This window comes from Diadema antillarum, unplaced genomic scaffold, assembly GCF_040938485.1.
Source record: "Diadema antillarum isolate AM-2024a unplaced genomic scaffold, OU_Dant_1.0 seq00000357_RagTag, whole genome shotgun sequence".
Lineage (NCBI taxonomy): Eukaryota > Metazoa > Echinodermata > Echinoidea > Diadematoida > Diadematidae > Diadema > Diadema antillarum.
In genome coordinates, this window is record NW_027271363.1 from 665,311 (window position 1) to 693,008 (window position 27,698).

The 27,698-nt window shown below is 40.2% G+C and overlaps 1 protein-coding gene across 1 annotated transcript in view; it reads left to right on the forward strand.

Moving 5' to 3' along the window:
* The window catches only part of LOC139731105 (uncharacterized), a 159,613-nt gene that overhangs the window by 97,476 nt on the left and 34,439 nt on the right, over nucleotides 1-27,698 (forward strand). The window contains exons 26-48 of the mRNA XM_071641985.1: nucleotides 689-849; nucleotides 1,378-1,591; nucleotides 2,040-2,355; nucleotides 3,086-3,153; nucleotides 5,307-5,570; nucleotides 7,105-7,368; nucleotides 7,913-8,044; nucleotides 8,658-8,804; nucleotides 9,900-10,187; nucleotides 11,359-11,519; nucleotides 12,077-12,209; nucleotides 13,083-13,532; nucleotides 14,045-14,271; nucleotides 14,986-15,118; nucleotides 15,906-16,334; nucleotides 16,737-17,069; nucleotides 18,411-19,088; nucleotides 20,941-21,752; nucleotides 21,786-21,858; nucleotides 21,904-22,107; nucleotides 22,536-22,556; nucleotides 26,350-26,622; nucleotides 27,262-27,480. Coding sequence (XP_071498086.1) covers nucleotides 689-849; nucleotides 1,378-1,591; nucleotides 2,040-2,355; nucleotides 3,086-3,153; nucleotides 5,307-5,570; nucleotides 7,105-7,368; nucleotides 7,913-8,044; nucleotides 8,658-8,804; nucleotides 9,900-10,187; nucleotides 11,359-11,519; nucleotides 12,077-12,209; nucleotides 13,083-13,532; nucleotides 14,045-14,271; nucleotides 14,986-15,118; nucleotides 15,906-16,334; nucleotides 16,737-17,069; nucleotides 18,411-19,088; nucleotides 20,941-21,752; nucleotides 21,786-21,858; nucleotides 21,904-22,107; nucleotides 22,536-22,556; nucleotides 26,350-26,622; nucleotides 27,262-27,480 — 6,000 coding nt within the window. The remainder of the gene's footprint in view (nucleotides 1-688; nucleotides 850-1,377; nucleotides 1,592-2,039; nucleotides 2,356-3,085; nucleotides 3,154-5,306; nucleotides 5,571-7,104; nucleotides 7,369-7,912; nucleotides 8,045-8,657; nucleotides 8,805-9,899; nucleotides 10,188-11,358; nucleotides 11,520-12,076; nucleotides 12,210-13,082; nucleotides 13,533-14,044; nucleotides 14,272-14,985; nucleotides 15,119-15,905; nucleotides 16,335-16,736; nucleotides 17,070-18,410; nucleotides 19,089-20,940; nucleotides 21,753-21,785; nucleotides 21,859-21,903; nucleotides 22,108-22,535; nucleotides 22,557-26,349; nucleotides 26,623-27,261; nucleotides 27,481-27,698) is intronic.

Below are 27,698 nucleotides of genomic sequence, written 5' to 3' on the forward strand. Positions count from 1 at the left end.
CACTCTTCACTTTCAACTCTAATAACTTTTGAAAGGATACTGCTACTGCTTTGAAAGTTGGCATTGATCATGGACAGAATGTGTTAATGATGAATCCTTAATTTCAGTTTAATCTGATAATCCCTTCATTGTTGTTACTCTGGTGGTTTACTTCCTGTTTTTTGTCCCATTCATCGCACAGCCAGCACGGTGTGGTAAAGATTAAGCGCTTGAATAGGCACTGTACTTCAGAGCCTCTTTTCTCAGTTCACACTTTTCCTGAGTTTGTGCTTTCTTTCCATTATTTAGAAAGGTTAGGAGAGTCCATTTGATTTGAGTTATACATCATTTTAAAGCTTAAAGTCTGCTCTTTCGGAATATGGTCTTAACTAAAAATTCATGTCTGGCGACGTTTTGTTTGTTTTGAGGTGCAGGGTCACATATGCATGGTGCTCAATGCAAAGATTACTGCTGTGCTCTGTTCATGTAAGCTTTGTAAAAATTGCAAAGCATATTGAAATTCTTAACAGGTCTAAAATGCACTACATGTATATACAACAGTTTGTAGTATTATCATAAACTGTAAAATATTCAGATGATAAAAGGAAATTTATCTGAAAGTCAAAGCAAAGAAAATCTTGGATTCTAATCTATCATCTTGGTAGTAAATAAGAGTGCCTACTGTACATGTGTGAATTATTTCTGACAGCTCACGACTGGCAGGTGTACGTAGTGACGGGAAGTGAAGATGCCTCTTCTCTCTCGTCGCCGGTACATCTCGTTGTCTACGGCGAGAACGACAAGACGGACATCACGCTCGAGCCGGCACATGGAAAGGGATTCCAGCCAGGCAGCTGTGAAAAATTCAGGGTAAGATAAGATAAGGAAGAGAAGACGGTCATAGAAGTAGTATTTCTTTGACATTTCAGAATAGTTCTTAATTTACTGTACATGTACATGATGCTTGCATACGTGTACATGTAGTATTTCGATTGGTGCACATTGTATAATACAAAATATGTATGTTTGTGATAACTGTCATCATATTTTCAAAATATTTTCTATTGTACATGTATAACCAATGAGTGTCATCTCTTCTTGATGATGACCTTACTTTTACAAATTGTAGTTGAAAAAGACATGTACAGTTTCTGTTTTTGCATTCACTTTTATCCTTTATATGTTGATGGATACATGCATACATAAAAATTATTCAAGAAAGGAGAATAGAACAAAAAAATACAAAAGCATCAACATGCTAGGACCAATTCTATGATAAAAAGTTTAAATTCTTTTTTATAATGACTAGATAAACCTGGGTGATACTGGCAAGCTGGCAAAAGTCCGAGGGGTCATTTGATATGAAAAGAAGTTCTAATTCTTGTTTACGATGACCAGATAAACCTGGGTGATATTGGCAAGCTGGTGAAAGTCCGCGCTGGTCATGAGAACGACGACAGTAGCTGGTACCTGAAGACGCTGCGGATGATTGACTTGAACTCGTCCGATGAGCAAGTTTTCGACGTGGACCGGTGGATGTCGAGGACTCGTGATGACAGGGATGTCTGGAGGGAGATGGCTGCTGTCTGGCCAGGCCAAAGGACCACTCCAGGTTAGTAGATCATTTGTTTTCCACTACATGTACATTTGATTGCCATTCTTCTTGGGTTTGTTGTTTTTTTGTTTGTTTGTTTGGGTTTTTTTTGTGGGGGGACATGCAGCTGTTTCTGTCAATATGAGAACACTTGTTTGACACTAAATATTCAAAATGAATTCAGATACTGAAGTGGTACGTAAAGGACTTTTGATGAGGTGCCCAAGGATATCACATCCTGGGAACTGTATTTTTCAGTTATGAAATCTATCATAAATTCTAGTCACAGTAATGCTGCAAATACGATTGCAATTTAGGCCTATAGAAAACATGCGAAGTGCACCTTAGCCGTCATATAAGTTAGTGATGTACACATAAATATATTATGTTAAATTTTTATCTTATTTGCAACCCCCTCCTTAGATTAAAATGTTCTTTCATGTGCGAAATGCATTTTTTCACCCAGTCACACGATACTACATCCAAATCTTCACCGGATCGGAGTCCGACGCCTCCACCGATGCCAACGTACACATCGCCCTCGTCGGGAAGAACCACGACTCGGGCAAGCGCCGTCTGGTCAGGCCCAAGACGTCCAACGAGGCGCCATTCCAGGCCAGCCAGATGGATGCCTTCGAGGTGGAAGCGGTCTTCCTGGGCAAGCTGTCAAAGGTTATCCTGGGTCACGACGCGGAGGAGGCGGGGCGGGGCTGGTATGTGGAGAAGGTCGTTGTGAAGGACTCAAAGAACGCCAAGCAGGAAGTCTGCTTCCCATGTGAAAAGTAAGTCGATGTCATAGTTATGGTAAAAAGAAAAAAAAAAAGAAAAAAAATTGTGGTGAATTGTTGGGCTAGCTTAATTAGTTCTCTGAATGTTACCTCTACAGTAGTTCATTATACATTTGTAGGATGCTTGGTAAAATAAGTTGATGTACAAGTTTCTTAAAAGCATGCAAATCTGTATTTGATGCATCACACGTTACCCCGCGGTACCGTAGTACCCTGGGGTACCACGTTGTGTATCTCCACCTCATGTCCACTTGAGGAGAAATGCATGCACTGTGTGTGCGTGTACATAGTCCTTCCCATGCCACTGCACGTTGTATGCATGCATGGTACACTGTGCTAGCAATAGCGTGTGCTTCAGTGCAGTGCAGTGCAGTGCAGTGGCTAGTGCGCTAACTCCAGCACCAAAATAATTTCCCACTTTTTGGCAACCCAGGGTACAACCGTTAAAAAAAAAGAATAATTCAACAAATTGGCTGATTTTTATTTGGTTCCCCGGGATACCATTTATATCATCATTTACCAATTATAGCACACAGATTTTAATAATCATAATATGCCAATGTTGTGGAGAAAAACACTTAGTCTAGCATTTGCATGGTATAAACACATTTCATATAATTGGACATAACGCCATCATTCGATAGTTTTGCTAATAAATAGTTTTGTATAATTTTTTTCCCCTTTCTGTGACAATAACCCAACAATTCTCTATTTCCTCTTTCAGGTGGTTTGACTCAGGAAAAGATGACAAAAAGATTGAGCGCACTCTTGTGCCTGGGAAAGCAGCTGCAGGTAACACGAGTGTGACATAATTCATGTGCAAACAATGCTTTAATGAACTTTTATGCAAGAACTGTAACACTGGCTATTTTGGTTCTGAATACAATTGTACACACTGCTGTAATATACTGTATATCATCATGTAATGCATAATCAAAACATTGATTTATCCTTGCTTTTAACTGTCCTGCCAAAATTATTCAATGCCCTTCCTGTTTTGACTATGCAAAGGTACAATTGTACAAGACAAGCAAGTGTGTTATTCATTACTATTCACTGTGGAAATGATACAATAATTCCTTTCTTCTTTTCCTTTTTTTTTTTTTTTTGCTCTTGCATGTATTTGCTTATTCTTTACTGTGATTGAATTGTGATACACACCTTCTTTTTAATTTTTTAAACCTGGATTTGAAACAGCTTAAAATGTTAGACAAGGTACATTGTACAAGTGTAGATGTACCATGTGAACAATGTTGTTTCAAGAATCAAGCATACACTGTACCTTTAACATCTTAAGGTGGCATGTCCATTTGCTTCTCAGATGATATTTAGGAGTCAAAAGACAAATCAGAGATCAAATATGTGTTCGAAGAGATTTATTGCAAAACAGGTTAAGCCCCATTTTTGTCTCGCCCACCGGAGGTTAAGGCGAGACTAAGGGATCCAAATGGCGTCCGTCCGTCCGTCGTCCGTCGTCCGTCGTCCGTCGTCCGTCACAAATGTTAAAGTTTACCTGCAAGACTCTCTTATGATGCATAACTTGGCAACTGTTACAGCAATGGCAGCCACACTTGGGGGATAGAAGCACTAGGGGTATCTTCATGTTATGGTGTTGTCAGAGGTCATGTGATGATGTCAAATGTCATTTGAGGTCATATATTAAAGAGTATGTGCAAGACTCTCTTTTCTATGTTAAAGTTTACCTGCAAGACTCTCTTTTAACAAGTAACTTCACATATAAAGTTGCTTGGATTACAACCTAACTTGGGTCATAGATGCACTGGGGGTACCTTCATGTTATGGTGCCGTTGGAGGTCACAGGATAAGGTCAAAGGTCATTTGAGGTCATACGTTAAAGTTTACTTGCAAGACTCTCTTATCACATGTAACTCGACACATGTTGCTACAATGGCAATCAAACTTGGGTGATGGATGCACTGGGGGTACCTTCATGTTATAGTGCCGTAAGAGGTCACATGATAAGGTCAAAGGTCATTTGAGGTCATACGTTAAAGTTTACTTGCAAGACTCTCTTATCACACGTAACTCAGCACATGTTGCTACAATGGCAATCAAACTTGGGTGATGGTAGATGTCTCTTGGGAAATTGAAGGTAACCACAAGGTCAAAGGTTACAGACAGGGGTCAAGAACTTTTAGGGCCCAATGTTAAGTTTTTAGGGCGCATTTCGTTTGTGGCTCATAACTTTTGATCCCTTTGTCCGTTTGTGACCAAACTTGGATGGAAGATGTCCCTTGGGGAGGTGAAGGTCGTCACAGGTCAAAGGTCACAGACTGGGGTCAACAAAGTTTTAGGGCCCAATGTTATGTTTTTAGGGCACGTTTTGATTGTGGCTCATAACTTTTGATCCCTATGTCCGTTTGTGACCAAACTTGGACGGTAGATGTCCCTTGGGGAGTTAAAGGTCATCACAAGGTCAAAGGTCACAGAAAGGGGTCAACAAATTTTTAGGGCCCAATGTTATGTTTTTATGGCGTGTTTCTATTATGGCTCATTACTTTTGATCCTTTTGTCCGTTTGTGACCAAACTCGGATGGTAAATGTCCCTTAGGGTGTTGAAGGTCACCACAAGGTCAAAGGTCATAAGCAGGTCAATTAACTTCTGGGAGTTATAAAAAATATTAATTCCTTGTACGCGAATGGGCGAGACACAATTTGGCGATTGCCTTGTTAGTTGTAGATATTTTTAAAGTACATGTAAGTCCATCATCAGATAGAGCAAAATAAAACCTTCCAGTATTACCTAACTTGTTGCATATCAAGGAATATGGGAATTTGTATAAGAAATATCCCTTGTGTTCCTTTTATCTTCTTTGTTTTGCATCAGCTTTAATGTAAAATATTCAAAATCAACAAGAATAGAATTAACTTGTATTTTTCAATGAAACTCTTCATTTGTTTCCACTGCATTTTACCTTTCTAAGCTCCAAACACAGTGACATCAGAGGCTGCCACAGCAACCACGGACAGCATCACCCTGTCCTGGAAAGCGCCCTCGACGCCAGTGACCTCCTACCGCGTGACCTGCGACCCGCCCGACCCCAAGGAGTCCCAGGTGACCTTGACTGACGCCAAGGCCACAGAGGTCATGTTTGCCGACCTCACACCGGGCAAGGAGTACACGTTTGGCATCGTCGCCATCAACAAGAAACTTGAAGGGGAGAAGATCACTCTCAAAGCCACAACAAGTGAGTGATGCAAGTCTGGTGCTTTAATCCATTGAGGATGGGCTGATTATACACACTTGCCTGAGTATACTCGGGACTTGTTCTCAATGGGTTAAAGAGAATTCCACAAAATTTCACTTTTCTCAAGCTGTTGCTATTTCACTCTTTACCTACATGATTGTACATGTATTCTCTACCCTCCTGTTGTTCCTTATCTTGTTTGATGTTGCCTCCCTATTCACTTTTATCCCTCACAGGTTGCCCATTTTGATCCATGGGATTATCACTGGCCCACTTCTCCCTTTGTCTGCTTGCCCCCTTGCTTTAATCCCCTTCTTGTACCTGTTTGGCTCCCTTCCTTTGACTTCTATCTTTAATACTACCCTTATTGTTTTCTTTGTTCCGTGTCCCTAGCCCTCCTCAGACCGTGCTTCTTGTTTGTAGTCCATACCTGTGCTTCTTTACCCTACATGTTTGTCATTTTGTCTCTGACAAAGATTCTGTTAGGATCGAAAGCTCAGGCCCCTTTTGAATCTACTTTTTATGAAAAGTGCACATACATGTACCCTCAACTTGTTACTGACATAGCATTGTGTGGTAAGGGTAACAATTATTACCCCTATTTCCTGAAAGAGGTAAGTCAAGTGCTCTTTCATTATGCTAAGAAATTGAAGTATTTTGAATTTTCTTGATACTTTTTTGTTAAATCAATTTCCAGACATGACATCACAAAGTGTTGAAGACTTCTCTTCTAGCAATGGCTGCACTAAAACTTAACAATTCATAACTTTTTAACAGATTGTCATGATTTGCTCAAGCTGCACTGAGATGTTCTACTGATATTGCAGCTTTTCCTCAGTTCACAGATACATTTGGATTCATTCTCTTTAATGGGCACCAATAACTTTAGTTTCTGCAAGCAAAAGACTCAAGCATATCCACTATCAGTGTATAGAAAGGAGGAAATGCCACAACCGGGAAATTTCTTTCTCATTTATAGACATATTTTTTTCCTCTCTCCACTAGAGCTACAATGTACACATAGTTAACACACCTTTTGTGGTATGCAATTTTTTTTTTTTTTTTTTTTTTTTTCAGGTCGTACCTTCCTTGTGAGTCAAATTCTTGTGACTGAGAGTCATACAGTCATGTAGTAAATTGATCCAAACGTAATGAGTGCTTGTATCATCAGTAGATATGAACTGACTATACAATAGGGAGCTCTGCTTATTAATTCGTAGAGGATGAGCTGATTTTGCTTTCACCCGTTGAGGATGAGTCACGAGTATACTTGGGCAGGTGTCTATGGGAAGTGCGTGTTCTAGCATAATCAGCCTGTCCTCAACGGGTTAACATGAATTTCCCATTGACATTTGCCCAAGTATACATTGTATTTGGGTGGGACTAGTCTTCAATAGGTCATACGTATTTGTAAGTGGGTACGTTGTACTACTTACTTTGCATGTAGTGTGAATATTCAATATCCAAAATGGTGCAAGGTCTACCGTAGCACACAAATGATACTATGGTACCTGATTTTGTTCCAACTTTTCAGAACCAAACAAGGTCGAGGGCGCCAAGATCGAGAGCACGGTGACCTCGGTCAGGGTCGACTGGAAGACACCCCAAGGCCAGCTGACCGGCTACAAGGTCAAGCTCTCGCCCTCTGATGCGCGGAAGTCGTCCCTGAAGATCTCCGACGTTGCCACGACGATGGCCGAGTTTACCGGCCTGAACCCAGCTAAGGACTACAAAGTGCAGATCATCACAGTCAGCGGTGACACAGAGAGTGAAAAAGTTACCCTGGAAGAAAAGACAAGTGAGTTTTAAACAAAGGTTTTATCAAACTATCAATCATAACTGTGCTACGATTACAAATTGAAAAATTACCCATGCCCTGATCATGATGTGAGTCGATGATTACATTATGTAATCGACAAGAATTTCCTGTCTTATATCTTTGTGCATGGTTACATGAATGGTAAACCTGCTGAGCCGAAATCAGGTGGTTTTTGACAGCTTTGTTTTGTTGAATATGTCTGTTTGACGTGTAAATCGAGCTCAAAGTTTAATGTGTATGTTAGATACAATGTACTAATGATTACCAAAGATTGGCCCAAATCCAATGTGCAAGCACTTAATAATTAAGTACATAAATGAGTGAAATATGGAATCACTGAGAAAAACAAATGAGTATTATGTGGGATGATCAAGGCACACACACAAAAAAAAGAACAACAACAATGAATAAACAGCTTATATCACTTCTACAATGTATTGTACTTTTTTTAAGCACATATACATATTGTACATGCATGAATACTGCCTACATGCTGTTTCATTTGTTTGCTTTCCTCCTCCAGAAACACCTGAGTTGAATCTCCTGCCGGTCCTAAATCACTCTACCAAGTCAGGGACAGATCACATCGAGGTCTCCTGGAAGAAGCCAGAGGGTGAGGTGACCGGATACCGAGCCGTACTCCAGCCAGCTGATGGTGAGTGTGGGGGCGCTCTTCAATATCAATTAACCCTTTGTATGCCCAGGCCTATTATACCTTTAACTCGCCGAGCTTTTTCATCACCATTCAGCAATCCATCCAAACTTGACCTGGTTGTAAAGTTTAGCAAGCTTAGACAAGTGTAACAATGTATCTCAGTCCAACAGGGCGGCCATGTTGACACAATAGGGATTACCTGGAATCAGTAATCTCTATTCATTAACAGTTATGTAGTTTCTAGCCGGCTGTGCCAATCAGTGAAGAAAGCGATCCTTTGAACATGTTTATGTGTCAACCTACTTGTATCTATCTACAGCATGTGATGTATGTATGTATGTATGTATGTACAGGTATGTATGTATGTACACTGTATTGTATGTATGTATCTATCTATCTTACTATCTGTCTATCTATCTATCTATCTATCTATCTATCTCCCTGTCTATCTATCTGTTTATCTACGCTATCTACAGATGTAAGATCTATTTATATAAATTATGTACATTTGTATCTATCTGTTTGTCCATCTATCTATCTAGCTAAATCGCTAGCTAGCTATTTTTTCCATTCAGTCTTTTATTCATTTGTATTTATATATTTTTTCTTTCAGGTGATGAACCAGAGCTAACTCTAGATGATGCTGACAAGACCAGTGCAAAGTTCACCGGTCTCTCATCCGGTAAAGAGTATACGGTGGATGTCATCGCCATGTACGGAGACAAGGACAGCGAAAAAGTTACCATCTCTGCTAGAACAGGTAAGGTCTTTTTTATGATAGCTGACATAGTATAGAATTATATACAGTAGATAGTTGAGAGAAAAAAAAAGCATGAAAAGGTCGAAGGCAGTCTCTTTATCGTAATCCAGTTGCAGTTCCTACTGGAATCATGAATGCATTGTGTACAATGTTAGCTATTCATACATTGAGTTGGTATCAGAGGCACACTTTGTAGCAAGTGAATGAGAGTGAGTGAGAGAGAGAGAGAGAGAGAAAGCTTGTTAGAATGAATATTTCACAAAGTATAATAGTCATAATAATACTAATAATATCAATTCAGAAAGCACAAAACTTACATGATGTATAAAGAGAAAATGTGATGCAAATGAAATACAATAATTGTAGAAGAAGAGAGAAAAAATATCTTGAGATTTTGAAAATTTGCCATTCTTTAATTCATTCTAGAATTTGATGACATCATCCAGTGGACTCATTTCATTGAAATTACTTTTACATATTGGACATACATTGTACAGTAAATTGTATTTTCTGTATGTGATTTTATTTGGATTTCTTTGTTGATTTACATATATGTATGTACATTTGTAAATTTGTATGTTACAATACAGATTTATTAAAAAGACATTATGCCATATTAGCCTTGATGTGTTTCTTTACGGGTTGTAAGAGGGAAAGAAGTAGAATGCGAACATCATGCCAGAGACACACAAATATACGTTTAGCAGTGTGGTGTGTGTGAGTTACCTACAAAGATATATTTTATAGGTGCATTCAACATGTACATGCTTGTAGCTTGAATAAGATTTGGAGAAAAACAACTAAAAGAAAACGCAAAGTAGCATATAACTGAAAAATAGTATCTGACTTTGAAACTACACTATATTTAGGTGTAATGCCCGGTCTTCTGCATGCAACCTGTTTGAAGATTTGATATTCACCAGCATCTCCTTTTCTTTTTCATGCATTCCCATTTACTCTTAATGCATTCCTCACATGATGTGGACCCTCCTCCCCCCTCCAAAAAAACCCCCAACAAAATGAACCAATTTTGAACAAAAAAACAACCAAACAAAAAAAAAAACAAATAATTTCTATTGACTGTATGTCCCTCAGAGGATGTTAAAGTTAGTAAAGTTCGCAAAGCCTCCATTGTTGGGGAGGGCGACTCGCTTGTCGTCTCTTGGAAGAAACCAGATGGGGACATCGCGGGTTACCGCGTGAGCTGCTCCCCGAAATCTGGTGGAAAGGGTTCCGAGATCGAGGACGTCAAAATTGACGATCCCGCGGAAGTAAAAGCCACGTTTTCGGGGCTGGCCCCCGGCACGGAGTACGTGGCAAAGATATACGCCGTCTCTGGCGACGGGCGTGAAAGCAGCGGAGTTAAAGTGGAAGGAAAGACGAGTAAGTATGCCGTTTGTTTTGAATCCTGTGGCAGCACTGAACTTTGATGTGTTTGCAGTTATTTTGCACCATCTTCTTTTATAAGATGTGAACCATGTACTGTAATTGTTTATATTTTTACTGTATGATGATCATACATTGCAATGTAAACGGCTAATGATTTTACCCACAGTGTATTTTTCTCATGCACCATAACAGGTACACTGTGTTTAACATACATGTATTTGCTTTTGAGATAAGGCAGTCCTCTTTACAATTAATGCATTTCACACCTGGCTTCTTGTAGTTTGAAGGGGTAAGTGTTGTCTAGCAACTTCGAGCTGCACTTTGATATTATGCCATTTCCTCCATACTTCTTGCAGTTATATCTAGCCATAGCTACGTATCGTGACAGTTATACTGTACACAGAAAATCAAACATCTCGCAATTATCATCCTAGGGTGAGATTATACATGTTACATCCTAACAAATAAATTTAGATGAGCGAATTTACCAGTATATCTCAGTAATGTACACTGTAGTTGTACAACAGCATTTTCGCTTGAAGTAAAATTGTCGGATTATACATTTCTAGTATGTAGTTGGAGACAGGGCGTGGACTTCGCTATGTACAGTAGAAAAAAATTGAGTCTCCTTAAACTCAAGTTTGTTTGCTGTGGATTAACATGACTGCTCACTTCCTGTTTGTGCAGTTTGATTCTTGACTTTGATGTGTAAGTCTTTCTGCTTGGAGTGTGTGTATGCACAAAATACAGTTAATGTACACTGTACGAATTGTTTCTCGATCAAAGTCTTTTGATTGCATACTCTGAATCTTGGTGCACCTACAATTTTGAACACAGTCTTCATTAACATTGTTGTAGTGATAATTAGAGGTACCACATGTACACTAGTCACTTCAAACAATTTGTAAAAGAAGATGAATCACCCGAATAAGAAAAGTTATACATATTTGTAGAGTTGTACATGTACAAAATGGTGTACATACAGTACTGCTAGCGCAGTATGAACTTGTACAGTGTAGAAGAAGCTTATTGGCCAAAGCATAAAGATACATTGTATATGTGTCATACAAATGTGTGTATATACTCCTTTGTAATTGTACAATTAACACCATATGTTTGCTTACAGGTGATGCGCCTGACCCAGAGAAGAAGAAGAATGAAGAAGGGGATTCCCCCAAAGCGGACCACACCCCTCCAGTCAAGAAGGTAACTGCCACACCCACATCCAACTCACTGACTGTCTCCTGGAAGCCTCCAGAGGGCGACATCACAGGATACCATGTCACGTGTGTCCCCAAAGCTGATCCTGATACTACTGTCGCTGAGGTGAGACCATCTGACAATGTCTTCTCTTTATTTTTTTCCAGCCAGGCCAACGTCACAAAATTATGCTAGTGAGACTATGCTTTAATCTTTTCCTGGTGCATACAAATAGTTAATCTTGCTTTAATCTTTTCCTGGTGCATAGTTAATCTTTCATTATAACCAACATCAATATTGTGATATTTGTCAATTTACTAGCAGTCTGATCATTGTTTATTACTGAAATCATCAAGATTATCCAATCAGTACAATTAATTCAAATAAGAACACTGATCTAATCTTTAATAAACTGCTTTTGATTGTCACCAAACAGTAATCGTTACCAAAGGTCAATTCTCTTCACTCATTTTTAAACTCAACAACATTTACAATCATTGCCTTCACATTTCTAGCTTCCAATATTGAACCTATCGAGATGAGTCACAACACAGGTATAATACTGTGTGCATTTCTTTCTCTACTTGAAGGAGATCTTCCATAATATATACACTGAATAGTAGTGGCAAACTGTATAGTACTCTCTTGGCTCCAAATAATTATTTTGTTTGTATTTGTCTCAGATTTCTCTTGACGGGTCAGACCACAAGTCGGCCAAGCTTGAGAACCTGGATGAGGAGACTGAATACCTGGTCAGTGTAGTGGCTCTCTATGGGTCAGCCAAGAGTGAAGCTGCCATGGTCACCATGGAAACCAGTAAGTTTAAATCATCTGATTAATTCCTTCTTACGTCATGTAGTTTCTCCTTTTTGGGTACTGTCAAACATCCCAGTGCATGGGCCAACTGGACGGGGGTGCGCCGATGCTGATAACTCAAGAGATAGAGAAGTCAGAAGTTAATTGCTCTGCTCTTGAATGTGGTAGAGAACTGCTGTTTTGAAAGTGTCTTTGTTTTTAATGTCTGTGACTGTCAATGGCAGTGTGTTCCACTCTGTGATTGTTCTTGGTATGAATGGATACATTGTATTTACAACAGTTTGTAAGGAATATCCTTTAAGCGCAGACACAGGTTCGTTTTGAGTCATCCCAGATGTATCTTCACAGCATTATTTAAAATTGTTGTCAAATTTGAGCAGCTCTTGAGCTACAGGTTGTACAAACCTTTTTGCCCTAGTGTGAACACACAATGTACACCTGTACAAGTACAGTAATTGTATGTACCCAAAGCTTTATTTTTGAATGGCCATAATCTGAGATGTATAAGTAATGGGCACTGGTATATATCATTGTAATTCTCCTTTTAATAGCCCTTTGTGGTCAGGCTATCTAACATTCAGAAACCCATCCCATCTTTTATACCATTTACAGTTTGTAAGTTGTAGAGTAGCAAGTCCACTCAGGTGTAGCAATGTACCTTATTCTGACCAGGAGCAGGCCATGGTGACACAATAGGGATTAGGGGGATTAGGTAATCTCTATTCACTGACAGTTAGCTTCCAGACATCCATGTGCATTGATGAAGTAAGCTCTCCAGACTGTGTGCTAATCAGGGAACAAAGGACATTAAGGGTTAAACTTTCTTGGATCTCACGATCTTGTGCTTCTGCTCTCGATGCTTCTCTATCACAGAGAAACTGAAAATCCCCAAGGTCCAGAATGCTGTGATAGCCGAGACTGGAGCCACATCTCTGTCCGTAGCCTGGGAGCGACCCGAGGGAGACCTGAGCGGATATTTGGTCACCTGTCTGCCCGCAGCCTCGGCCATCACGCCGAGGGAGAAGAAGTCCAAGAAGAAGGACAAGAAGAAGGAGAAGAAGAAGAAAAAGAAGAGCAAAAAGGAGACGGATGAGGCAACAGAAGGAGAAGAGGATGGTGATGAGAAAGATGGAGAAGATGAGGAAGAGGAGGAGCAGGAGGAGGAGGAGAAAGTTGTGGAAGAGAGGAAAATAAGGATCGAAGACCCCGGGGAGACAAGAGCCTTGCTCGTGGACCTCAAATCCGAGGAGGAGTACGTCGTGAAGATCTACACGTTGGTCGGAGATAAGAAGAGTGACAGGGTGAAGCTGACCGGAAAGACATGTGAGTTCAAACACTCATGACTTTTGCGTGATGACAGAAACAAATCACTGTGTCTGCACTGTGTAGGTGTAGACAGGAATCTTACACAACTGTAGTCTGGATTTCATAAACTGTCCCTAATGCCAGAATGTGTTTTGTACTGCTTTGCACAGGACTTACAATATACTGATATCCATTAAAATTTTTGGTCTCTAGGAAAGAATCAGAGTCAAACATCACCTTATGCTTTGATGGTAATTATAGTTAGAATTTATCAATAAATGTATCTACATTTTTTCTCTGTTTAAATATTAGTGATGTCTGTCAGTGACCTGAAACCAGAAAGTCAATGTCATCGGGCAAATTTTCCATAGTAAAAAGATTATTGTAGCTGAATATATGTGCCATGTGTTTCTATTTCTATTCTTTTGTGAATGAGAATTTTTCCCTGTTATGAGCAAAGAGAGAAAGAGAAAAAACAGGTTCTAAACTTTGCTGCTACACAAATTCTTCATATTCCCCAGCTTCCGGAGACATCGACATGGACATCAACGCCGGAATCGAGCAGCTACTGGAAATCGGTGAACTCCTGGACGCCCAGCCCAGCGAGACCTCGGAGGATGTCCCTCCGGTCGGTGACGTCGAGGCCAAGGCCGCTGTCAACGAAATCACTGTCACATGGAAGAAGCCAGAGGGCCCTATTACAGGGTACCATCTCATCTGTGTGCTAAAGAACGATCCTGAGACACTTATCAAGGAGGTAGGTCTTTGATGTTTATTTTTTTGTCCCCCTTTCATGTTCAAGTAGTTTGAGTATGTAAACCTCTTGCAATAGGTTCAGAGTGTCCTGTAGACCAAATCCCACAAAGCTCTCAGTGAATTCGAACATTTTCAACTGATGCAACTGCTTGTTGCATTAATTTACCTACATGTAGTCTACTCTAGTTTTGGGTATGTCTTTAACTCGTTGAGGACGAGTTGATTTTGGTACGACACTCATTTCCCATAGACCCTTGCCAGAGTATACTCGGTACTCATCCTCAACGGGTTAAGTTATAATAGTCTGCCAATAAGGTTTCATGATTTCTGCTTTCATTTGATATGTTTCAGCTTGTAAGTGGAAACCGTTGAGTGAATCATACTGTTTTGCAATTGTGATATGAATACTTTCCAAGTTGTACTGTCATTTCAGATTGTTGCAGTTTGCCAATTGTCACACATGTCAATCTATAAATGAACATCATTCTGAGCAATTTGCTGCTGAAGGTGACTTACATTAGATGGCTGATCACAACAGTTACAATGTATTTGTCTGTGATGGCCAAGAGTTCTTTGCAGTAATTGTATAAAAAAAAGTTGACACATGTCTAGGCAGCTTGCCACACAAACAGATGAAAGGAAATAGTCATTTTGTTTCATTGAGACATTTTTTCTGTCACTCCCTACGTCTATGACATGTCTTGAAACCTTGAAGGTGATACTGGAAGACCCAGATGTTGAGAAGACTTCATTTGAAGACCTGGAACCAAAGACAGAGTACATGGTGTGCATCGTTGCCGTGGGAACCGAAGTCCGAAGTGCCCCCGTCTCTGTCACAGCGGAGACTGGTAAGTACACCACTGTGTCAACAAAGGCAATGACATGATATGCCAATAGGCTAGATGCTTTTATCTCAACTAGTTCTGTGCCAAGGACTTTGGATGGACAGTAAAATTGTTGGAATGTGCAAAGCTATGGGTTTTCTGTGCCAATCAGCACTCAAAGTACGTAAAGGGTTACTGTACACTTAGCTGTTATTTTCGCGTACAGATATTTTCGCGAATGAGGAAGTCATGGACAGTTTGGAGATGTTTTTTTTTTTTCCAATTGACACGAAGCTGTCATATGAAAGTGCACTATTACACCAGGGCATGGGCAACATATTCACATGTCGTTAAATTCGCGGTACAACAGTGATATGCAAAATTCATGAAAATTCAGCCTTTGCAGAAATAACAGCTTATACAGTAATACGCACGTGTCCATGGAGCAGCTTTTGTTCTTTGTATTTTATCCTTAATGTGACAATGTGAGTTTATGTGTTTTCCAGTGGAAATGTACTGTAGTCCTGGCAGTCGAAACAAATGCATAGGGGTTTTGCTCATTGTGTGTATTTCATATGTGTATGAATATACAGTAGCATAACATTAATGTGATTTGATCGGATGTCTTCTTCATACTGATATACTGTATTTTTTAGGTTGTAGAACATGTTCTCAACATTTTATGATGACATAATGCCATACCCAATGCCCTGTACTTCTGTTGTTGATTGATTTGAGCAATCAACATTCACTGTTCGACCTCACTTTACAGGTTCTCCTAGTGAAGCTGTCCAAGACAGCCAGGTAGAAGAAGCTGCCCAAGTTAACAAGGTAGAAAAGGCTGCGGTGTCACAGACCGGTACCACATCTTTGAGCGTAGCATGGGAGAAGCCAGCAGGAGATGTTACTGGCTATTTGGTCACCTGTCAGCCTGTAGCCTCCTCATCCAGTACCCCCAGAGACAAGAAGTCCAAGAAGAAAGACAAGAAAAAGAAGAAGGGAAAGAAGGATGAATCTGAGGAGAAGAAAGAAGGAGATGAGGATGGAGAGAAGGCAGAATCAAAAGACATAGAGGAAGAGAAAGGAGAAGAGAGACAGATGGAAATTTCTGATCCTGATGAGACGAAGGCGATGTTTAAAGACCTCAAACCGGATGAAGAATATGTGATCAAAATCTACACTCTAGCTGGAGAGACAAAGAGTAAAAAAGTGCAACTCAAAGCCAAGACAAGTAAGAACAGTATGCCGCAGAGTAGTTTACAACGAAAGTTGTGCCAGATTTATAATATAATGTTTACTTTCACACTTTATACTTTCTCACAGAATCTTTTTTTTTTTTTGATATGTAAAATGTGACTGACAAAGGTCATAATATCTGCACTTTCATACTAGGGATGTATTTATATGAGTAATCAGGCTTTGTTTGTTCTGCATACTTCCATCCAACATTGAATATTAAAGTTGATTCAATGACCACACTAAAATGCACACACCCCCCCAAAAAGGAGGAAAAACTTTTACAAAACTGTGGCTATGTTGAGTTCCATCTGTAACTTTGCAATTTTAATTGATATATTTGCAGTGAAAGAAGATGTGCCAACTGAACAGGAAGAGGGAGAGACAGTGAAGGAGAAGGAGAAAGAAGAAGAGAAGAAGAAAGAAGACGAGAAGGCAGAGGAGGTCAAACCCATTCCTAAAATCAAAGACCTCTCAGCCCAGTGGAAGGACACCACCATCCTGGCTACCTGGAAACAACCAACAGAGGGCGCCATGACAGGTTACTCCATCACCTGCAAACCTGAAGGGTCTGACCTTGCTGAGGGAGACCCAGCTCTGAGGGAGGTCAAGGTTGACGACCCAGGCACAACCTCTGTGACCTTTGCCGACCTCTATGAGGGCGTGGTGTATGAGATTCACGTCTGTGCAGTGAATGGGGAAGAAAAGGGAGAAAAGTCTTCAGTGACGGTAAAGCCAAGTAAGTACACAGTGCCTTATGAATCTGACCTTGTTTTTAGTTTGGCAATAATGACATGTGACAATTGTGACAGTAGCAGAAAATTCAGCAATACAGTGTACCAGGATGTTAAAGGTGCATGGTCCCGGTGTTTTAGTCAAATGCGTACACGCGCGCATGGCGCAAGTTTCCTATAGAGACCTGCGCTATCGACTCCTCTTTAGCGCTTATGCTTTGGCCCACTTCCCCGAGTCCGAAGAAGTCCGATTCACTGTAGTCATTGGTCCGATCACAGTTTGGCTGATTTGGCTGAGGGGGATGACAGCTTTAGGAAACTTCTTTTGTGATGTCATAATAACAAGCACATATGCACGCACCCTGGCATTACTACAGACTGCGCGATGCGCAGAGAAGACAGTGAAGGCAACGTTACTTAGCAACACCTACGCACTTTACTCTTGATGACAGCTCAACTTCAGCAATCTTCATATCAATGCTAACGGTGATCAGCAGTATCATCAACAGCGCCCTCTACACTACCGAGACTATGCCCCTTTAAGATCAAAACCAGTGATAAGCAAGAGATTGTTTTACCTACAGCTGTATATACTGATGCATGCTGCCGTTGACTCCCAACTATCTAAATACAGTGTAGCCCTTTACACTTGTATTTGCCCAGGCATTTGTCTTACCTTGCAGGTGTTTGTCAGTATTAACCCATTGAGGATGGACTGATTTTGCTATGACACACATTTCCCATATACACCTGCCCGGGCATACCCGAGACTTGTCCTCAACAGATTTTAAAGATCCTACAAACTTCACCTCAGTGTAGGCTAGCCAGCGCACTCGGGTGCAACAGTGCATGTCAGTCCAGCAGTCCAGTCAGTAATCCCTTCAAACTCGACCTACATTATAGTTGTAGAGTAGCAGGCCTATTCTTGTGTACAACAAAGTAGCAATGTGCCTCCATTGTATACATGTAGGTCCATCAGGAAGGCCATGGTGATACAATAAGGATTAAGGGATTAGGTAATTTCTATTCATCAACAGCTTAGTTTACAGACACCTGAAGTGCTCTAATGGGTCAACAAAGCTCATTAGCAGTTTCAAGTACCACAATCATTTCCCCCTAATGTTCCCCTTGGCCTTGGAGTGAACAGGGAAGCCCACTCTCAATGTCACAGTCTACAATGAAATTTTTCTGATTTCATTCAACACAGTTTTCTCATCAACCTACAGTGAAATCCTTCCATATGACATTTTACTGGATTACTACACTTGTACCTTATATAAAGAGACATTTTGAGAATTTGTTTTGTAAGATGTTGAATTCATCACTGTCCATCTCTTTTCTTGCAGGAGAATCACCTACCTTGCCTCCCGTCAAGAAAGCCAAACTAGAACCTGGCCCCAGATCACTCAAGGTGTCCTGGAAGAGGCCCAGTGATGAGGTCAAAGGTTACCTGATCACATGCTCAGCTGGAAAGGCTGGCAAGGACGGGAAGAAAAAGGACAAAAAGAAGAAAGACAAGAAAAAGGCAGAGGATGCCGCGGTGGAGGACGAGGAGAAAGCGACTGAAGAAGGCGAAGATGGCAAGGGAGAGAAAGAGGTGAAGAAGAAGAAGAGCGACAAGAAGAGAAGGAAGAGTGAAGATAAGAAGGAGGATGGAGAAGAGGAGAATTCTAAGGATGGAGAGAAGGAAGGAGAAACTGAGAAGGAAGATGATGAACCTGGGGGAGAAGATGATGCTAAGGAAGATGGAGAGATTGACAAGAGTAAGAAGAAGAAGAAAAAGAAGGACAAAAAGGAGAAGAAAGCCAAAGAAGAAGAAGGGGAGGGTAAAGAGAAAAAGGACAAAGCATCCAAGGGAGATAATGATGAACCTGATGATGATAATAAGGAAATTAGACTCCAAGATCCAGCTGTCACCAAGGCAACATTTGAAGACCTCGAACCTGATGAGGAGTATGTGATTTCGATCTCCAGCCTGGACGGGGAGACTAAGAGTGAGGCTGTTACACTGACAGGAAAACCGGGTATGTTGACTTTCCCTACAACAACAACAACATCAACAACAACAACAACAACAAAGTACAAAAAACAAAAAAACAAACAAACAAACAAACAAAATACAGAGACAAACGTCTGCAATTAGTGTTTGCGTAAATTTGAAATCAATGTGAGATCAGTGATGGAGTGTAGATGGTGTTTCCAAACACTCATTTGTTTTAATAGTCCATGTATTTCTTGCTCTCATTGTCGATATAATGTGTTCATATTTGTACAGGACAGAAAGATTTGATTAATTTTCACTTCACATTGCACACAACCACACAGCCCGCAGAACTTCAACTACCACATCACCATCACCACCACCACCACCACCACCACCACAATCACTACCACCACCATCACCACCATAACACCACCACCACCACCACCACCACCACCATCTCCACCATCACTACCATAACACCACCACCGTACCGTCACCATCACCACTACAAGCACCACCTCACCACAATAACAACCACCACCTCGACACCACCACCACTCACTATGCATTATCCTTCACAAGCTATATGATATTCATTACTTTGTACATGCTGTTTTCCGTACAGGGCCAGTCATAGCTCTGAAGCCAGTATCTAACCCTCAAGCCAAGACCACTCTCTCCACCATCAGTCTGACCTGGGACAGACCAGAGGGTGCCGTAACCGGCTATCGTGTGACCTGCAAGGCCAAAGGTCGCGATGCTGACCCCGTGTCAGAAGTCAAGCTCGATGACCCCAGCACCCTGGTGGCAGAGTTCAGTGACCTGTCAAGTGGGCAAAAATACAAGTTGGAGATCTTTGCCAGATACGAGGACAAGGAGAGTGAGAAAGTTTCGCTATCAGCCACTACGGGTAAGTATCGGAGGTTCTTTGTCAATTTTTCTTATCACCCATTATATATAACAAATAGAGAGCTGAGTGCAGCCATGCAAGCCCTAGGGATTGTGACAAACAAAAAAATGATGATTTCTTTATACTGTAAAAGGAGGAATGTTCGCATGCATTTGAATTTCGTGAATTTCGCGAGCGCCAAGATTCATGCCGCGAATATATCATGTTTTGCAGTAACAAGCTGTGCCATGAGGTATTACATGTAACAGAGGAGAGTGGACTTTTTCTGGCATACAGAAGGTTCGTGTGTGAGTGTAGCAATTATGACAGCCAGTGAGAAATCTGTTGATAATCAACGACCTTGACCCTTTTACATACCTGGGGCACTTGAAATGTAGTTTAGCTTGACTAGCTTTCTTCATCAGTGTTCAGTAATCTATCCAAACTTGACCTGGGGGGTGTTTCATAAAGCTGTTCGTGAAGTTACGAACAGCTTGCGAGCGACTGGTGATCAGTTTGATGTGCTATATTGTACTTACCAGAATTTTAATAATACACGTACAGCACAAAAACTGATTACCAGTCGCTCGTAAGTTGTTCGTAACTTTACGAACAGCTTTATGAAACACCCCCCTGGTGGTAAAGTTTCAGCAAGCCCACTCAGGTGTTCAAATGTAGCAGTATGCCTCAGTCCAACAGGAAGCTCACAGTGACACAAAAGGGGTGAAGAAGATTAATAGGTAATACAAGCGCCTATTCATTGATAGTTGTCAGACATCTGTGCTTATTGGTACGGGACGTACTCCAGCTTAATTTGCAATGGGTGAACAAAGCACTGTACTTACAGTTTATATACAGTGTATCCAAAGCGTAATCTTACCAAGTAAAATGTTATCACGCTTTGCTGCATCAGAAAATCATTACTGTTCTACAGCTGTGCATGCTGTGTATGCAAGACTTCTGAAATGTATATTTTTTCTTTTTTACTTCTTAGGATCAGAAGAGACACCTGCCAGTTCAGACAAAGTATCTCCTGTTACGGATGCGGTGGTTGAGGAGACGAACACAACGTCCCTGGTGTTGTCCTGGCAACGGCCACAGGGGGATGTTACAGGTTACCTGGTGACTTGTTCAGCCGATGGAAAGAAGGAAAAAGGAGAAGAGGGGAAGAGCAAGGAAAAGAAAGAAAAGAAGAAAGACAAAAAAGAGAAGAGCAAAAAGAAGAGCAAAGAAGAAGGGGATGAAGTACAAGAAGAGGCTGACAATAAGGATGATGATCATGATGAAGCAGCCACTGTTTCCAAGGACGCAAAAAAGGAGAATGAGAAAAAGGAGAAAAAGAAGAAAAAGAAAGAGAAAGCCGTAGAGGATGGTAACCAAGAAAGTGAAAAGGAAGATGTAGATGCTGAGGAGGACAATGATGATGAAGAAGGCAAAGAGAAGAAAAAGAAAAAGAAGAAGAAGAAGAAAAAGAAAGAGAAGGAAGATGAAGGAGACGAAGGACTGGTTGGAAGAGAAGATGAAACCAAAGAGGAGGGGGATGGAGAAAAGCTGGAGGGGGCAACTCTTGAAGTTCCTGAGCAAGAAAACGTGGAGGGGGAGCAAGAAGGTGATGAGAATTCAGACAAGAAAGAGGAGAAAAAGAAGAAGGAGAAGAAAAAGAAGAAAGAGGAGACAGATGCAAAAGAAGAAGCGGAAGGCGATGATGAGGATGATGGAGAGAAGGATGAGGAATCCAAGAAGAAGAAAACCAAGAGGAAATCGGTGGCATTTGCCACGGATATCGACGAAGCTGAAAAAGACGACGGGGATGATGTAAAGGAAGGCACAACAGAGGAATCTCCCAAGGACAAGAAGAGCAAAAAGAAGGAGAAGAAAGAAAAGAAGAGCAAATCAAAAGATGATGATGAAAAGGATGATGGTGATGATGTCACCAAAGCGGAAACGGCAGATGAATCCCAGAAAGATGAGAAGAACAAGAAAAAGGAAAAGAAGGAAAAGAAGAGCAAATCAAAGGAAGATGCAGATGTTAAAGACATCAAGATAGATGATCCCAGCAACACTAAGGTTACAGTGGATGGTCTCCTTCCGGATCAGGCTTACATCATCAAGATATATGCTCTCAATGGGGAAAAGAAGAGTGAACGAGTTAAACTCAATGCCAAAACCTGTGAGTACAACAACAAATATTGCTTCCGAATCGCTTTCTACAGATATGAACTTGCCTCTGACAAAAAGTTAATATAAAACAGTAATTCTGGGCAAGACTTAGAATTTTGAATGCATGTGTAAAAGAACTTTCTATTTTCTCTTTGCTGAAATACTGCACATTATACATTTTATTGTTTAGATATTGCGACGAAGTGCAATTTCGTAGTAGGTTTGTATATTTTCTATGTAGACCTTCTGAACTGTTGTGCTGAAATCTTGATAGAATTCAATTTTGTCAATTTTGCTGTTGACATGCGAGTATGAGTAAGAAGAAAGATGACTGACATTGCATTCTGTAGGTCTCAGTGTTGTCTCACTATAGCTCAAGTAGTTAAGTTATATTCTTAACTAATCAATGTATCTCTTCTTCTTCTTGTAAATCCACAGTGCCCATCGACGATGAAGAAGGTATAAACTTGTGTTCATTTGGATGCAGAGATTGAAGTGGGTTCTGACAGAGCACCTACACTGTATTATGCACCCGTAAAAATGTCTTCTTAGCACGTTACTAACCCACGGAGAGATTGTGATATCCACGATCTTGCAGTGTACAACTTGCAAAATTAGTATTGATGTACTGTAGTATTTCTGATTATTTCAAGTGTAACTAAGGAGTACTACACTGAGTGTAACTATGGAGTACGTGCTCTGTGTAACTTGATGTGTATTATGAACAAGACGTTGAGTTCATGATGACTTTGTGACGTCACTTAAATTGTGTTTAACCCTATTCTAACTGGGCTATTTGAGACCAAGTTTTTACTGGGGGGGGGTCAAATTGACCCCCCCCCCTTCAGATCTCGGCCGCCCATCGCGCAATCGCCGCAAAATTTTGCCTGAACATAGAGCCGGATGTCAACTACAAGATTACATGGTCATACAATAGAAAAATGTTTGTTTCATATTTTTTAATAAATTAATTATGCAAATTTACGTATGAAATCATATTTTCACCTATAACTCCATCAAAAAGAATGAAGGATTGCTAAATTTTTGTGTCAGAGTTCCTCAAGACACATCAAACAATTTTCTTGAAAAAAAATAACACAATCAAAATCAGTTTCTTTTGTTTTTTATTGTTTTGTTAATTTCTTATATATTTTATTGTTTTTTTTACCTTTTATTTTCTATTGTTTTTTGGCCAAAATTCGTTGCAGGCACTATTTCAAGCTTATCTACATTAGAATTGATTAATTTTGATGTTCAAAAGTTGAAATAATCTAATTTATATCAATTAAACAAAAAAACACAATTTGCATTGGATTTGCCCACAAAATCATGAATTTGAGCTGTTTTCGGGTTGACATGCATATGCAAAACATTGCGTAACTTCAGAACGGTGTACCCGGACTTCGCAAATTTGGTCTCAAAATATGCAAGAGACTTCAATGAAAAAAGTCATGAAACGATGCGGCAAAATCTTTGCGCGTTGCGGAATCGTGGCGCGAAATGTCGAGGGGGGGTCAATTTGACCCCCCCCCCCAGTTAGAATAGGGTTAAGGCAGCGGTCGCATTCAGTATAAGACTTTCAAAAGCTTTTTTTCTAGTGAAGCATGGTATAAACTTGAATTGTACAGTGTACCTCCACAGTGCATTATAAAACAGTGTCTGAAAACCATGTTTGAGATTAGGACTACCGTTCATAGCAAATTGTAAACCACAGAACATGGTGTCAAAGCCATGTTTCTTGCCAGAAAAGTTGACTATAAATGCATCAAACGTCTCCTGAACCAATGAGTGTTTGAACACAGGTTGTATGGGTGTGGTGTTGCACTGTGCTGTGAGGAACGACACGATGAAATACAGCTACTGTACTTGTACATATGTGACCCTGCATCACAAAACCAACAAAAAGTCGCCAGATATGGATTTTTAGTTAAGGGCAGATTCTGAAAAAACAGACTCTAAGCTTTACAATGATATATACAGGGTGGCCCAGAAAGAACGGAACGCCTAAGATCTTTAATTTCAGCAATATCGTTGCAAAAGTGTCATTATTTTGCATACTGTTGGAAAGGCCATTCTTTTTCCAAGAGAATGACACCAAGCTCTTTAATTTCAGTTCATGCGTTACGATTCTGGGACCATTTTTGTCAACCCTTGCAATTTTCAAAATGTGATCATTTTGCACTCTCAGAGACACCGAAATCAGCGAGAATTCGGCTTGCCATAGAAGCAGTAACGTTCACAATGTGTGGAATGTGGCTGTCATTGTCCGTTACCATTGTGGATGAGACGACCCGACGACAATAACACTGTCCGCCCCACATTCCGCACATTGCGAACGCTACTGGTTCTACGGTAAGCCGAATTCTCACTGGTTTCTGTATCTCTGAGAGTGTAAAATGATCACATTTTGAAAATTGCAAGGGTTGACAAAAATGGGCCTAAAATCGTAACGCAGTAACTGAAATTAAAGAGCTTGGTGTCATTCTTTTGGAAAAAGAATGGCCTTTCTAATAGTATGCAACATAATGACATATTTGCAATGATAGTGCTGAAATTGAAGGTCTTAGGCGTTCCGTTCTTTTTGGGCCACCCTGTATAGCTCAATTGAAATGGACTCCCCTAACCTATTTAAATATTGGAAAGAGAGCACACGCTCTGGAAAAGTATGAACCGAGAAAAGAGGCTCAAGTACAGGGTCTATCTGTCTATTCAAGCGCTTAATCTTTACCAAACCATGCTAGCTGTGCGATGAATGGGACAACAAAAAAAAAACAGGATGTAAACCACTGGAGCAACAACAATGAAGGAATTATCAATTTTTAAGTTGAAATTGAGCATGCTCTATTAACACATTCTGTCCATGATTAATGCCAACGTTCAAGGCAGTAGCGTTATCCCTTCAAAAGTTATCAGACTTAAAAGTGAAGAGTGTGCAAACGATTATCAAGAAATGAAAAGGGGCCTCTAAGACATACCTGATCTTCCTACTCTACAAAAAAGGGTTGTAGAAATACTGCTGAAAATGCACTTTCCCATTCATTTTATGATCCCAAACTTAAGAATAATGTAGAAGAAGGCCTGGGTAGCCCTTCCAGAAAATACAATTGTATGACAAACTTAACATTGATTCTTTTGACCCGTTTCACGTTTTTTGAGTCCCCATTTAAAATCAAGGGGTGTGACTTTTTGTTGGTTTTGTGGTGCATGGTCACATATAGTCTGAATGAATGAACGATCACTAGAAGGGAGATGAGAATCTGTATTCTTTTCATGTTTCTTGCACATTGCTTTATGGGTATTAGAACAAGAAGAGACACCGAGATATGTTGTTTGCTGTTATTCTCTTTTTCAGCACATGTTTTTTGTATTGTACAACTGTCAAGAAAGGTTGTGTCTGATAACTTGATTCTAATGTGTGATGGATGTTTATGATTTTGATTGATCTTTCAACTAAGCCGGACTTCCTTAGGGTTTGGTTTGTGAGTTCACACGTATTTAAGTATGTATTACAAAGTAGGCTGCACTTTGACTAACATTTCTAACTTTCAGATGTTGCCCAACTAGCTGGGTGGCTAATGTCATAATTCTTCGAGGGCTAGTTGCCAGGATAACAAAATAATTATAATTTGTATCTTTCTTCACATTATTTGAAGGAAATTCAAGGCATCTGCCCTTAAGAGTTGTTCAAACTACAATGTACATTATGTTGAGTCCCCAGTATAGGGGACAATTTATGTGGTGACCAGGTACTGGAGGGAAAAGAGCTGTGATATGATACACTGTATGTACCAGTGTTCTGCTGTAGTCCGACAATGGTGGTATACATCTTGTACTGCAATAAACTGACATGATATTAAAGATTTTGTATAATGTTCATACTGGTCTGTGTTAATATCACCTTAACACCATTTACAGTTAAATCATAAATTACACTTACAACTCTTTGCGATTTCCAATGTGTTTTTATTTTCTAAAATTATGATCTATTATAATTGTACTTCATTTGAGAGATGTGTGTAGTATATGATACATGATACACTTGTATTTGAAATACATCATTTAATGATGTATAATACCAGCAATACAAATATGTATTGTAATACATGTTATATAAATTGTCACATTATCATCATGATGCAGTACAGGTGCACATTGTACATGTATGTACAATTGTAATGCACAATTTTGTAGTTTGTAATATATGATTATTTAAATCTTTAAAGTCCAACCATTATCTCATCTCTTCTTCTAGATTCCGAAAGCAGTCAGGTCAAAAATCCCTCAGCCGAATCTACCCTGGACGCCATCCAGCTGACCTGGGACAAGCCGGACGGTGAGGTCACCGGCTACAAGGTCGTCTGCTTGCCCAAGGGTGACGGGGAGAGGTCAGAGGTCAAGTTGGAAGGAGGGGAGGAGACCAAGTGTGAGCTGAGTGACCTGGTGGCAGGCAGAGAGCATGAGATTCAGATCTACGCCATCAATGGGGACGTGGAGTCCAAGGCTGTCACAGTCAGCAAATATACCAGTGAGGGTTTTTTTTTTATTTTGCTTTGTTTTTGTTTTTGTTTGTTTTGTGTTTTTTTTTGGGGGGAGGGGTCATTAGTTTGTTTCTAGCCCACCTGAGCCAAAGGCTCATCCTAGGTCTGCCAGATATGTTATCCATCATGTGCTGTGCATTCTACGTCAGTCCACATTTGCTTCCACATTGCTTGATTTGATTTGATTTACTCTCTGTATGCCATTTTTTTTTTTGTCAAATCAATTTTCTGCAATTTCAGATCACATGATCAACTGTGTTGAAAACTGTAATTGTTCTGTCACTGTACTTTTAATTAAAAAATGACCACTCATGAAAGCTTGAAATTGATTTAGTAACTTTTAAACAATTTACATGAATAAAGATGTTGCTAGTGTTATTTTTGTCTGCTGGCTTGCTCCTTCATTTACCATCAGTCTGTGATGATACAGATTGAACATGCACTTGCACTTTTAATGGGATTAACCCATTCAGGATGGGCTGATTTTGCTACAACACACATTTTGCCATAGACACCTGCCCGAGTATTTTCCGGACTCATCCTCAATGGGTTAAAGCAAAAACCATCTATTTTCCTATCATTGTGATGACAAAAGACAATTGTTTACATTACACGTTCACCCACAGAGCCCCACCCTGTTGTGGAACCAAAGGTGGAGGACGTCGGTTCCACCAAGCTGCAGGTTTGCTGGTCCCGGCCCGCTGAGGGAGAGCTGACTGGCTACAGGGTGGAGTGGAAGACCAAGGAAGGGAGCAGCGAAGAGAAGGATGGAAAGGAGGAGGAAGAGAAGAAAGATGCCGAGAAGGAAGAAGGAGAAAAGAAAGATGAGAAGAAAGAGGAAGAAGGTGAGAAGATGTAGATATTTTTCTTTTCTTTATTCAGTAGAACAGGATGAATTCATTTCAGTGTACTTCTGTCTTATTTTTTAGTTCCGGGAAAGAATTCAATGTAACTTTTAAAACAAAAGCATATCCACAGCCATTGAGTTTGACATGAATACAATGTGAAGGTTACATGCTGGTAGTTTTTAACAAATATCATCCCCCAAGGCTGTTTGCACCTA